We start from the raw sequence: 14007 nt of genomic DNA on the forward strand, positions 1-14007 counted from the left end.
ATGTCCACGTTCTTCAAGGACCGCAACTTTCCCCCCGCAGTGGTCGAGAACGCCTTTGACCGTGTCTCCCGCATTTCCCGCAACACATCCCGCACACCCAGCACCCACCACAAAAGCCCCCAGAGGAACCCCTCGTTCTCACATACCACCCCACCAACCTCCAGATACAACGTATCATCCTCCGACACTTCCGCCATCGACAATCCGACCCCACAACCCAAGACATTTTTCCATCCCCACCCTTGTCTGCCTTCCGGAGAGACCACTCTCTCCGTGACTCCCTTGTCCGCTCCACACTCCCCTCCAACCCCACCACACCGGGCACCTTCCCCTGCAACCGCAGGAAGTGCTACACTTGCCCCCACACCTCCTCCCTCACCCCCATCCCAGGCCCCAAGATGACCTTCCATATCAAGCAGATGTTCACCTGCACATCTGCCAATGTGGTATATTGTATCCATTGCACCCGGTGTGGCTTCCCCTACATTGGGGAAACCAAGCGGAGGCTTGGGGACCGCTTTGCAGAACACCTCCACTCGGTTCGCAACAAACAATTGCACCTCCCAGGGGCGAACCATTTCAACTCCCCCTCCCATTCCTCAGATGACTTGTCCATCATGGGCCTCCTGCAGTGCCACAATGATGCCACCCGAAGGTTGCAGGAATAGCAACTCATGTTCCGCTTGGGAATCCTGCAGCCCAATGGAATCAATGTGGGCTTCACAAGCTTCAAAATCTCCCCTTCCCCCACTGCATCCCAAAACCAGCCCAGTTCTTCCCCTCCCCCCACTACATCACAAAACCAGCCCAGCTCGTCCCCTCCCTCCACTGCATCCCAAAAACAGCCCAGCCTGTCTCTGCTTCCCTAACCTGTTCTTCCTCTCACCCATCCCTTCCTCCCACCTCAAGACACACCTCTATTTCCTACCTACCACTTCATCCCACCTACTTGACCTGTCCGCCTTCCCTGGACTGACCTATCCCCTCCCTACCTCCTCACCTATATTCTCTGCTCTACCTATCTTCTTTTCTCTCCATCTTCGGTCCGCCTCTCCCTCTCTCCCTATTTATTCCAGTTCCATCTCCCCATCCCCCTCTCTGATGAAGGGTCTAGGCCCGAAACGTCACCTTTTGTGCTCCTGAGATGCTGCTTGGCCTGCTGTCTTCATCCAGCTCTACACTTTGTTATCTTCCTACTTCATACAGTATTTTTAGAATCTTTTCAATAATCAATACAATGAAGTTCTAAGTGACAAGTATCAAACTTTCAAATACTGAACTATTTCACTTCAGAACTTTAAAGTTCCAAACACTGTCAGTCCCTACCTGACTATAGGTGCAATAACCATAAGACCATGAGACACGGAACAGAAGCAGGCCATCCAGCCCATCAAGTCTGAGATCATGGCTGATTTACAGCTCTACTTTCCCACCTTCCCCCATAATCCTCGACTACTTTACTAATGAAAAATCTGTCTGTCTGTCTTGAATATACTTAATAACCTAGCCTTAACAGCTACCAGAGGTTAAGAATTTGAGAGACTCACAATACTCAAGATACTCTTCCTCAAAACTACCTAAAATATGCAACCTCTTATTCTGAATCTACTTCACTGTTGCATTTTTAAATAGTTTCATTATACTCTGTATAACAGATCTAACATTTTCTCAATAGCAGACAGTAAGCTAACAGGCTTATTCTAATGAAGATCTTATTGCAATATACCCCAATAGATTATTGAGAAATTTAATCTTAAATGTATTTATCTAACTCCCTACTAAGATCACCAGATATGGGGCCTCCTTTATGACATTCTTCAACGCATATTCATAACAATATACCCACACGCCTAACATTTGACAAGCATAGTATTTTTGATATTTCTTTTGTCTCCATTAGTAAAGAACAATTTCAGTTTTTAAAATCAGGGCCCAAATTGCAACATTATCAATACCCATTGTTGGGAACAACATCTTTAAATATATGTGGGAAATACTGCAAGATTTGATTATTTGCATATTCTCTGGATTGAGAGAAGTTTGTACCATGCGACTTCTTGAAAATAAAGCCAATAGTTTGATGTGTACTTTAAGTCACCCAGCTGTTTATACAGGAAATTCAGTGACTTTGGAGCAGCTATGAAGCAAAGCTTTCAAGAAAAAAGAAGTTGGAGTTTATTATCTTAATTTCACTGGAAAAAACCTAACTTTGAGGGGACTAGAAGCCCCTCACAGTTGCCCAGCAATGCTTGCTGAACTTAGGCCTCTGAAAATGGACCTAAGAGTCAGAGATTAAAGAAGGAACCTCAGAAGCTGCAGCCTCTTTCCTAAAATTCTGTTTCTTAGAAGTTGCCCCGGGAACCTGATAGATTGTCGAAATACCAGCATTTCTCTCTACCTGGTAAAATGGACATACTACATTGCGAACAATTCTCAATAACTTGAAGTCAAGCAGGCTGAATTCAGAAATAGGCATGTATCATCCATCTACAGCTGTCAAAAAAATCAGTTTCATTGAGGGAAAATTCAATGGCCATGAGAAGTGATCACATTTTGTTCTATATTTCCAATTCAAGTAGCAATTGCATAATCAGTAGTATCCTCTTGCTTTCAGAATTAATTTTTCTTATAATAAACTTACTAACATTCTTTTCAACAAAGCTAGTGGATGCCTCATTTATTTTTAAAAGTGATACAAAAGAGACAAAATTGTTAATCTTGGTGATTGAATCAACACATTTAAACTTATCGTGCGATTGAAGTAGAGAGCTTGGTTGTCAGTACACATCTCATGTCACGGTTATAACGTTATACTTGCTCTTTGCTGTTATTCATAAGTGGCTGAGTAAGTAACACTACTACAAGATTTCATGCTTAAGAATTTTTTGGAATAAATTGGTAAAATATTAAAGGATATTACATCAACTAAATTGATTCTGACCAGAGTATAAATGTTCAGTCAGCGTTTCTGACTGCCCAATGTGATTTGTGTATATGAACACCTACTCCTTAATGGAGGGGCGGTGGCATTCTCACTGGCCTTGTAAACCAGAGACCCAGGCTAACTTTCCATGAAAACTGCATTCACAAACCACCATGACAAATGGTGAAATCTGAATTCAATAAAATCTGGAAATTAAAGTTAGTCTTTTGGTTGTTGTGTAGTGACTTTTTAATTGCTGTAGTCAACCAGGTTTTTTTTAAATGTCCTTTAGAGAATGAAATCTTCAGTCTTTACCTGGTCAGGCCTACATCTGACTCCACAACAACGTGGTTGTCTCCTAATTGCTTCTGAAATGGGCATGGAAATCTGCAGTATGTACTTTTAAACACATTCTTGACAAACACACACAGCAATTAATCAAAGTTTAACAGGGCTACTTTTTACCTTGAGGATATTTTAACATTGATATAAACAAATTGACGGGATTGGTAAAATAGAACTGACACAAACTTAATCCTTTTAAACTCAAAAAAACACAAAGCTTGAGTGGATGCCTGAGATGGACTACACACAAAAAATATTCTATAATATCTGTTGTAAAATCCAATACCGCAATGTTCCAGCTTATGTGCAATAACAAGTAAAGAATACTGATCATTTCACGGGCCATTAGTTTGGATTAAAACCTATTATCTCAGAATGCGATGTTTAAAAATTAGCTGCCTATCGACTATCCATACCTGGATTAAATAATACACTGATTGAAAGCATCACATCAGCTAGACTGGCAGCAGTGTCACATTCAGAAGTTAAACTACTGAATGCATTTTATTTAAACCAAGGTCTAAAACTGAGATCAAAAACAAAATTGCTGGAGAGGCTCAGCAGATCTGGCAGCATCTGCGAAGGGAAAAACAAAGTTAACGTTTCGGATCAAGTGACCCTTCCTCAGAAGTGATGGTTCTGAGGTAGGGTCACCGGGCCCAAAACATTAAATCTGTTTTTTCCTTCACAGATGCTGCCAGACCTGCTGAGCCTCTCCAGCAATTTTGTTTTTGCTCCTGATTTACGGCATCCGCAGTTCTTTCAGTTTCTGAAACTGACATGCTGGCAAACTCTATGATCATTAATAAAAATTCAAGAGAAGATTAGAATCTGTTTCCCAAAGTTTTATCATCCCATAAAAATTCTACTTCAGATCTTCATAGCCATAAAAATTTTAACACAGCCGAAGATTGTGCAATATTCTGTTATTTCACTTACCTTGCTTTTAACTTAACAGATGTGCCAGATTTGTTGCCTGGAATCACGACAAAATCATTGGGATTCATGTTCATTGATTGTGATAATTCAAAGACAAGGAATAACTGTTGTTATATCCAACAACAGTGTTAAAATGGATATTTCTGAAAAGCAAAGGGTGAATCTATTACATCTGTAAAATTTTAACAGCAATTACTCCACTGGATAACAGCCAAATCACATTCAGTGCAATAGCACATTACAAAAGATGCTAAATGCAACATCATGAGAGCAGTACAGTCTTTTGGTATTAACTAGCTTTCTCAGACCTGCACCAAGGATTTATAGATTTTGTATCTGCCATTCCCCACAAATAAATCTTGATCTCACCCTGACTATTCATCTATTCAGTGTTACAGAGATTGATGAAAACTTAAAGAAGTTGATGGCGAACAAACAATAACTGGTTAATTATGAAACATTTTACTGTTTATAGCATTGCTAAACTATTACAGTTATCAACATAAAGAACAATATCTTCATCAAATGTAATTCAAAGGCCTCCACATTTTTTGTACAATTAATGGCTCTAATTATTTGCTATAGTAATAGATTCACACCTGAGATCAAAAGCAGAGAATTGAGAGCTCAGATCCACACATTTTAAAGTTGAAGAAGACATTAAAAAATTAAGAAAATTAAGAAAATTAAGAAAATACTCAACTTCAAGGTGTCCTAGTATCTGAACGATAAATAAACTATGGAGAGGATACAAAGGATTACGCTAAAATTATGACAGGGACGGAGGAAAAGTGGGGTTCGTTCACCAGAATAAAAGGAAGTGAGAAGCGATTTAAGAGAAGTTCTCCAAATTCTAAAAGAGTTTGAGAAGATTAACTGTTGCTGAAAAAGATATACTGTTGAAGGGTCTATCTTGATCAGGTCAAATAATCATGCCAAATTTCAAATGGGATCAAAAATTTATATTATGTAAGAAAACATTTCATCAGTCAAGTAGAAATCCAGACACTACTATTATTTATCTTTTAAAGCCACAGAATACAGCAAATGTTATCACAGTAATCTTGTAAAATTATTACAGTGCATTTTCGATATCATTTTCTGCATCTACAATGCACCAATGATCGGGACGGAAAAAACATCTAATGACAAGAGCATTAATCAACTAGTGAATGCCATTAAGCATTGAACAATGTTGTAATCCAGACAGCCCGGGAGCGTTTGTTCATACTAATAGCTGAAGAGGTGATCCACTAGTTAGATGGCCACCCATTCAGACCCCTGCTCTTTAGCGATGGCATTGATATGGTTGGTCCAATTATATATTTAACCATCTTCAACTTAGTTCTGGAAAAGGACACAGCAATAGCAGTACATTCTTGAAAATAATTACTGGCATTTCTTTATTGTGAGTGTCACTTGCAAAGTGCCTCCACATTGTAGGGATCCTATTGTGGGCTAATTTAGACAGTTTATTGACAAATTGATTAGATCATTGAAATGGTCTTTGGACAGGACCATTCTCATGGTTGAATATTGATTCTTAATTATCCAATAGATGGAAATATCATATTCAGACAATTACAATTTAGCTTGTAGTGTAGTTACATTCAGTGTATGGAACTTTAATCTTAACAGACTTCATCAGAGATTTCTTTTTCTTACTGAGTTCAATGCATTCTATAATCTCGTGCAACTCAGGAATAAATTCAACCTCCTGGATACCTGCAATTATCAGGACGGCCACCTTTGGACACCTCAAAAGTAGTTAAGAGTCAGAACATCCACTCAACACTTTTTGGTTAAGATACTTGCAAACTTTTGTTGCCTGGCATCTGCTAAGGATGGGTGAAATAACTCCACAGAGGCTGGTATCTCATCGCCCTTTATTTACAAATGCATTGTACTTGACACTGGTTGAGGTTCCTCAGAGCCAGCTCTCAAAGCGATCAGAACCTCTGACACTCCTGTTCATATCAGTCAGCCAGGCTCCCTGATTGAATAAGGTCAACAGCCCCAATTAGGGAATTCATATTCTATGAGGAGCACCTGGCTGACCTTGTTACCATCACTACATTCCTCCCGCTCTAAATCCAGGACCGTCTCACGTACCTGAAATTTGTACATAACAGGACTTGACCTTACATCAACTACGCCTCTTATCCATGAATGGCCATTCCCATGGTATTGACACCAAACTTCATCCCCTGAAGTAAACTGTCTCTCTCACTTGGAAGAGGCAGGTGGCTGGCATTGATGTACTTGATTTGTTTAATCCTTACCCCCAGGTCCAGGAAGATCTGATTTAACCTGGTGCAGAGTCTTCTCCCCATTAGCAACTCTGCTGGAGTTGTCCCTGTAGTTGCACAAGAGGTGGTCCGATCATCAAATAGGAACTGGAACAATTTGGTATCGAAGGAAGCTCTAGGTTGTTTCTTTAAGCCTGCCTTCAAAGTTTGGACTGCTCTTTCTCTCAGGCCATTGGATGATGGATGGTTTGGAGCCATCCTGATACACTGAAAGCAATTCAACTCTCGGAAATACCTTGCATTCCCTGCTTGCTTCACTTGCCAGCCTCCTGATTTGTCTCTACTCTTGCATGTAAGGCAAATGGCTCTGGGTGGAGCTTGCAGAATTGTGGAATTGCTTCCTGACCAACATGCAAAGTGACTTTGTCTCCTTTGATAGTCCCTTAATCTTCCTGAAAAACTTCTGGGTATTTAGTTAGGATTTCACTCAGGCAGCCATTTTCTAACTAAAAAATGTTGAGTGAATCAATGTGAATCTTTCTCAACCAATTTCAGCTCATCAGGCTTGGGCCCAAGCCATTTACTATAATCAGTGATAATTTACCCAGCTGCTTCTCATGAGGCTGGATCTGAAGCTGAATCCTTAATTTGTAAACGTTCCCTGCTCTGGGTTCTCTGGCTAGCTGAGGTCTTGTACAAACTTAAGGGTTGGAGTTGCAAATGAATTTTTATATAGACTGGTTCAGCAATCACAGGTACAGCCGCCTTGGTATTAACCTCCATTAGAACCAGGTGAACCATTTAACTATACATTTCTTTTGATTGGTTCTGATTTGGACGTTGCTAAATAATTTAACTGTTCCAAGCCATGTGTAGTTAGACTTTCCAGGGTACGCACTCTCCTAGATACTGGCTGAGAGTTCTCTTACTCAATTCAGGCCTACGGGAACCCTCTTGCTGTCTCAAGTTTGCATACTGGCCATAACTACGATGTCATGCTGGCCCGGAGCTGGAAGAAAATGTGAACTACTCAGCTGAGGCTTGGCTTGCTTTTTGGGTTTTACTGTGGGCTGATGTAGAGTCCCTCTGTTCAGTATATATCCTGAGTGAGGCAAGGTAATTGCCTTCACTCAAGTGGTGTTCCCCAGGTTCAGTTGGACTGGCAACGGTGTCCACTTTCATAGGTGTGCCCTGTAACTCATATGCTCCACTTGCCGCATTTTGTAACAACTAAGCCAGATTTAGTGCCTGTTTGAAGTCCAATCGGGCTTCAGCTAGTAGGCGCTTTTGCATGGTTACATCATTAATCCCATTCTCATCGCCACTGAAACAACTCTAGAGAGGCAGGTATCCCGTTACCTTTTATTTACACATGCTTAGTATTTGACACAGGTTTGCCTTCCTCAGAACCAGCTCTCAGAGTAAACAGGACTCCTGACACTCAGCCAGGGCTCCCTGATTGGACCAGGGTAACAGCCCCGATCAGGGAATTCACATTCTATCAGAGATAATGGGAACGGCAGATGCTGGAGAATCCAAGATAACAAAGTGTGGAGCTGGATGAACACAGCAGGCCAAGTAGCATCTTAGGAGCACAAAAGCTGACATTTCAGGCCTAGACCCTTCATCTCACATTCTATGATGTCCACCTGGCTGACCCTGTTACAATCACTGCACTGAGGAAGTCTCTGAAAATCCCTACTCCCAGATTAGTTATCTGGTTTTCTCACTTTCAGCTGGATATGGGAGGTAATAGAATGCTCTTCTCTTATCCGCTGGCCGCTGAACATGCAACTGTGGCTTTTCCTGTTCAGAACAGAGATAATTTTAAAATGTTGGAACTTTATTCTCATTACCTCTGCTGTTCCTCTATGCGCTTTCATGTTCTCTATTGATCAAGGGTGATTTCCAAAGTTGATGGTAATGTGGAATGAGCAATGTACCAGGCCCCGAAATTACAGATTCTAGAAACATTCAATTCTGTAGCTGATACTGTTAAGCACCTCATGGATGGATTGTGGAACATTAGATCTGTCCTTAGTTTGTCTTTCTAACATGCCAATAATATCAATTTATACAATCTTACTTCATCTGGCTAAGTCCAAGGGACTGCATAGGCCTTTTTTGGAGGTTTTTCCACATGTGGCCTGGAGAATATTTCTTATTAAATCACCATATTAACTCCTGCCCATGCCACTTTAAGTCTGACCCATTCAATTCTGACCCCATCTTACCATGTGGCATCTCTGGAACAAGTCACCACTAAGTGGATGCCTGCCAAGAGACAGACAATCCCAGCACCTGTGCCATCTTTAAAAGACACTGTGCCTCAGACAAGCACGAGCAATCTGAATCTGCCTGCAATACTCTGACAGGGATCTGGAGGCCTTGGTCGACAGTGTGATGAAAAGTAGGGCTGCCCTATTCCCAGCGATCCAGCAGAGAAGACCGTACTACCAGACCCCAACACCAGGGTCTGAGGTCATCACCAAGGTTAATGCCATCTCAACATGTGGTGGAACAGCCAACAGCGCTAGAAGATAATCAATGATCTTCGATGCTGCATCAGGGTACATGTAACACTCCTTGTGAGGTCACACATTCTCTGCTACTGCACTGACCTCCCACCAAGGCTCATGCTGTGCTATACTCACTATTGCCTGTGACATTTTCCCTCACCAAAACTCACTTTTCCCACCAACCTCCAATTCCCACACCTCTAACCCTGCATGACCTCTGCAATACATCCTAACACCCTCAAAGCATCTCATCACTTTTTGACGAGCAACAACAGCCACGTCACAGAATTTCACCTCACTCAATTCCTCCCAGTCTCTCATTACAGAATACAACCTAGAAGAGGGCACAGCAAGCCGATACAGGTGGAGTTCCTGACATTAGGCTCCTTACCTCGACAAGGTCAGAATCCTGCCCTCACAGATATTGACCAAGATAATCCTGAGGGGATGCAGAGACATCCACGTTTCGCCAAGCAAATAAGTCCACTGCAAATTGCATTTTGACAGTACTGTCAGTTTAAAGTATTGGCACAGGTCTGTAGCTCAGGTTGTGGGTGAAGTTGATGACTTGTTCACCAAGCTGGCTTGTTTTTGTTCAGATGTTTCAGCACCATATTGGGTGACATCATCAGTAGAGCCTCTGATGAAGGAATGTTATTCTACTCCACTTGAAATTTATAACGTCCGGTCCGTTATGGTCAGTACTGTCTTTTCTGGTTTTGATCTGTATGGGTTTATATATGGGGTCCAATTCTATATGTCTGTTGATTAAAGCATGAGTGGAGAACCATACCTCTAGGAATTCCTGCGTGTGTCTATGTTTGGTTTGGGCTACTATGGTTACCTTGTCCCAGTTAAACCGATAACTTTCATTGTCTGAGTGTACCGATATTAAGGAGAGTATGTCGTGCCGTTTTGCTGCTGGCTGATGCTCATGTATTCTGATGGCTAGTTTCCTTCTTGTCTGTCTGATGTAATGTTTGTGGCAGTCGTTACATGGCATTTTGTAAACCACGTTCGTTCTGAATTTTGTGAGAATGAGGTCTTTAATCCTTGTAAGTGTTTGTCATTGAGTGGCTGTGGGCTTGTGGACCACCTTGATTCCTAGTGGTCTTTGGAGTCTTGTTGGCAGTTCCTATATGTTCCTAATTGAGGGAAGTGTGGGATGTGCGATAGGTTGTACTGTGTCCTCCTGTTGTTGTCTGTTTAGTAGGCATCTTTGGATGAAACTGTGGGGATATTAGTTTAAGGTGACGATCTTGTATAAGTGTTCTTCCTCTTTCCTGCATAGTTCTGGAGTATTGGACTGTGTCCTGGCCCATTTAAATAGTGTTCTAATCAGCTTTGCTGGTGGACTTTGGGTTGGCTGCTGTAGTAGTTGAGGATTTGATCAGTGTGGGTTACTTTTCAGTGTACTGAGGTTTGGAACTCCCTGTTGGTCAATTGTTTTACTTTAATGTCCACAAACAGAAGTTGATTGTTGGTATTTTCTTCTTTCCCGTGTGAATTTATTCCCTGTGTATACGCCGTTGATGAGGTACTGGGTCTGTTCTAATTTGTTGCGTTTAGACATGACAAATGTGTCATCTACGTACCGGATCCACAGTTTATGTTGAATGTGGGGGAGGGAGGTGTGTTCTAGTTTTTGCGGGACTGCTTTTGCAATGAGACCTGAGATGGGTAACCCCATTGGTGTACTATTAATCTGTTTGTATATCTGACCATTAAAGATGAAGTGTGTGGTGAGGCAGAGGTCTAGTAATTTAAGTATGTTGTCCTTGCTGATGGAGCTGCTGGTCTGCGTTGCTGTTTCCTCCAGTAATGTGGCCACTGTTTCTTTGGCTAGTGGGATGTCAATTAATGTGAATAAAGCTGTGACACAAAAGAATACCACAGTCTCATCATCACTGATTTTTATGTTCTTGAGGGTATTGAGGAAATCTTGCGTTGAGTGGATAGAATGAGGTGATCCGTCTACTAGATGTTTCAATCTCTGTTGCAAGTCCTGGCCAGTTTGTGTGACAGTGTGCTCCGTAGGGAAAGAATGGGTCTGAGTGGTTGTCTGGTTTATGTGCTTTAGGCAGTCCATAGAAGCCTTCTGTTGTTTGTGCTTTCTGGTTTCATTCTCATGAAGTCTGTCTTGGTTATCTGCCCTGTATTTGTCAGTTGCTTCAGTGTCTGGGTGATCCTATTACCTAGCGGCAGTGTTGGGTCTATCACTACCAGTTGGTAAGTGGTTATATTCGCAAGCAATGTGCGTCCTTTCTTAATGTAGTCTAGTTTGTTCATAATGACAGTCATGTGTTCTTTGTCTGCTGGTAGGATAATGATGTTCTTGTATTTCTTGAGTTTATCTGGTGCTTTTCTCTCTGCCATGTTCAGGTTGTCCTCTTTGTTCCTTCTGTGTAGAGTGGGGATTATTGTCTGTCGGATGGCTTGTTGTGTTTCATCCATGAGTTTGTTGTCTTTTAATGTATTCTCCAGAGCGGCCACCAAGTCTGTCCTGTTGGCATCTTTGTGGTAGTAGTTCAGTTTGCATAAGAGGGCAGCTTTCTCAGTTTCTGCGAGTTGTCTGTTACATAGGTTTCTTATCCATGTAGCTGGTTTGTTACTGTCCTTGGTTTTGTGGTGGATCAGTTTGGTTGTCAGTGCTGTCAGTCTCAATCATTGCACAACACTTCTAACCACAGGCTATAACACCTTCTCTTTGGGTCTTATAGAAAATACCAGCATTTCTAGCACATACCTGGTGAAATGATCCGCTCTCCCAGAAACTACCTCCTGGTGTCAAGGGCTCAGAAGTATCAGCAAGACTGTCTCAAGCACTATCCCCCAGCCCAGATACTGGCCCCTCCTTGGGAATGTTAGGCTGTACATGTATGGAGCGACCTGGTGAGCACTTCACTCTCACAAGTCTGCAGCTTGTGAAGGAAGAAACACTCCAGCAGTTGGCCTGTGGTTCACTTCTCAGCGCCATCAGGAGAAGATCTACAAGCACAGGGAGGTCAGGTATGTGGGATGCAATGCTCCTCCTTGCATAGAAGCTGCATCAGGGTGAATTATGTGTTCACTTGGCTGCCTCCACGGACAGATAGGGGCTGCTATGGACAGCCAGGTCCAGCACACTCAGAGACTGCTGGTAAGGCAAACAGATCTCCATTCCATTGCTCGAGCCATTGGTCATCAAGACTGAAGGTATTCAGTATGGTAACGAGGAATATGGAGCACACTGAAGATGCCCCTTCCATACAAGGAGTCCAAGCCAGGGGAGGAAGCACATACAGTCCACCTCAGAAGTCTCCTCACAGGGCACTCCAGAAATGGCTGAGCCCTCCACCTCCACCCTGCCGGTTCCTGTCTGAACTTTGGGCAGTCACACCAAGGAGTGAAAATTTGTCTCTGTCAAGCCCTGGCATGTGTAGTCCATCCAGGCACAAACACCATCAGAATCACCCAAACTTGTGGAGCCAGATGGCTCCCTGACCTGTAGGTTCCCTTCACTGCAGCTGCAGAACAAGGGAGCACATTAAGATGTAGTGGGAGACAGAAGAGAAAGAAGACCCATTGAGAGCACTTTGGTAGCATTGGTATCACTGGATTGTAATTGATAATGCACCTTGCCTCTGGTTGCCACTGACTCTTGAAGACTTAAATAGATCACAGCATCAGGCATCACTCCATGACCACGAAGTTCCATGGATGACGGTCTGTGGTGACAGGGTGGTGCATTTTCTGAAAGCTAGAGGATCAACATGTATACAAGGCACTGGGTCATGCTGGCGTCTTTTGTCCTTCTTGTACAACATATCTATTCTGTGATAGCCTATGTGTCTAAAGATATGCTACCGATGAGTTGTTCAGCAATATCTGTGGCAGGGAAATGCAACGTAGAGAGGCAGGCAATGCATTAGGCCAGAGAATAGAGTTCTTGCATGGTCTGTGTCATGTATAGTACATGGATCTATATATAAATCTTCTTTGGTCTAAAAAGTCCTGTTTTCAATTAGCTTTATTTGTTATATTCTTCCATTTCCTCACTTTGTTTCAGTTTGACTTGTTACATTCTCCTATTTCTTCCCTTGATTTAGCTTGATTTGTCACATTCTCTATCACCATATCATTTCTCCCCTCTCCCCACCCCAGTGTGACTGTGTTATTTCAAGTCTGGCAAGTAGACGCACCATTGTTCTGCTATTCTCGCATTGCAATCACTTAATCTGAACTATCAACATCCTTTCTCCACCAGTGCTCTACACACCACCACTCCCACACTATCCCCATACCCGCCTCCAAACTATATATAAATGCTGTCCCCGCCACATTTCACTTCAGCTTGATGAAGTCACCTAGACTTGAAATGTTAGCTTGCTCTCTCCACAGATTATGTCCAACCCACTGTGGTCTTCAGCATTTGTTGTTTTCTGTCATTGATGGGTCCTGCAGATTCCTGCAGTTGCACTTACCCTGCCCACTTTGATTGTGGATAAAGCTATTTTCTTCTCTACTGCCTTCTTTCAATGTCCAGCATAATATAAGATGACAGTGAGCGCTCCTTTGCCTGTGCCTTATAGTCTCCACCTCAACGTATCGATGACCCCTTGATCCAAACCACCTTCTTGGTAACCCTTACTGTAAACCTCATGGAACCACAAAAAATGATACAGCACAAAAAGGGGCTATTCAGCCCATCTTGTCCATGCTGACCAAAATAACACCGAGACACTCTATCTAATTCCATTTTCCTTTGGCCCACAGCCTTACAACTGACAGCACTTAAGATGCAGATCTAGGTACTTTTTGGAAGAGCTTAGGGTCTCCACCTTCACCACCAACTCAGGCAGCAAATTTCAGACAACGCCCACCCTCCACCCCACCCTCTCGCTGTGGAAAATAATTTCTTCACTTCCCCTCAAATCTTTCTGCCACTTAGCTTGAATCTCTGACCCCCTAATTGTTGAACTCTCTGCCAAGGGAAAGAGGTTCTTCCTGTTTACTGTATCTCTACCCCTCACATTTTGTATACATGAATCCT

At 42.5% G+C, this 14007-nt stretch overlaps 1 protein-coding gene across 2 annotated transcripts in view; it reads right to left on the reverse strand.

Annotated features, from left to right (window-relative positions):
* Positions 1-14007, reverse strand: part of zbbx (zinc finger, B-box domain containing) — a 125769-nt gene that overhangs the window by 80700 nt on the left and 31062 nt on the right. For both annotated transcript variants that reach the window (XM_059651072.1, XM_059651073.1), the window contains exon 3: positions 4208-4350. In XM_059651072.1, the coding sequence (XP_059507055.1) occupies positions 4208-4281 (74 nt within the window). In that variant the 5' untranslated portion in view covers positions 4282-4350. The remainder of the gene's footprint in view (positions 1-4207; positions 4351-14007) is intronic.

The sequence above is a fragment of the Stegostoma tigrinum genome, chromosome 14, assembly GCF_030684315.1.
Source record: "Stegostoma tigrinum isolate sSteTig4 chromosome 14, sSteTig4.hap1, whole genome shotgun sequence".
NCBI lineage: Eukaryota > Metazoa > Chordata > Chondrichthyes > Orectolobiformes > Stegostomatidae > Stegostoma > Stegostoma tigrinum.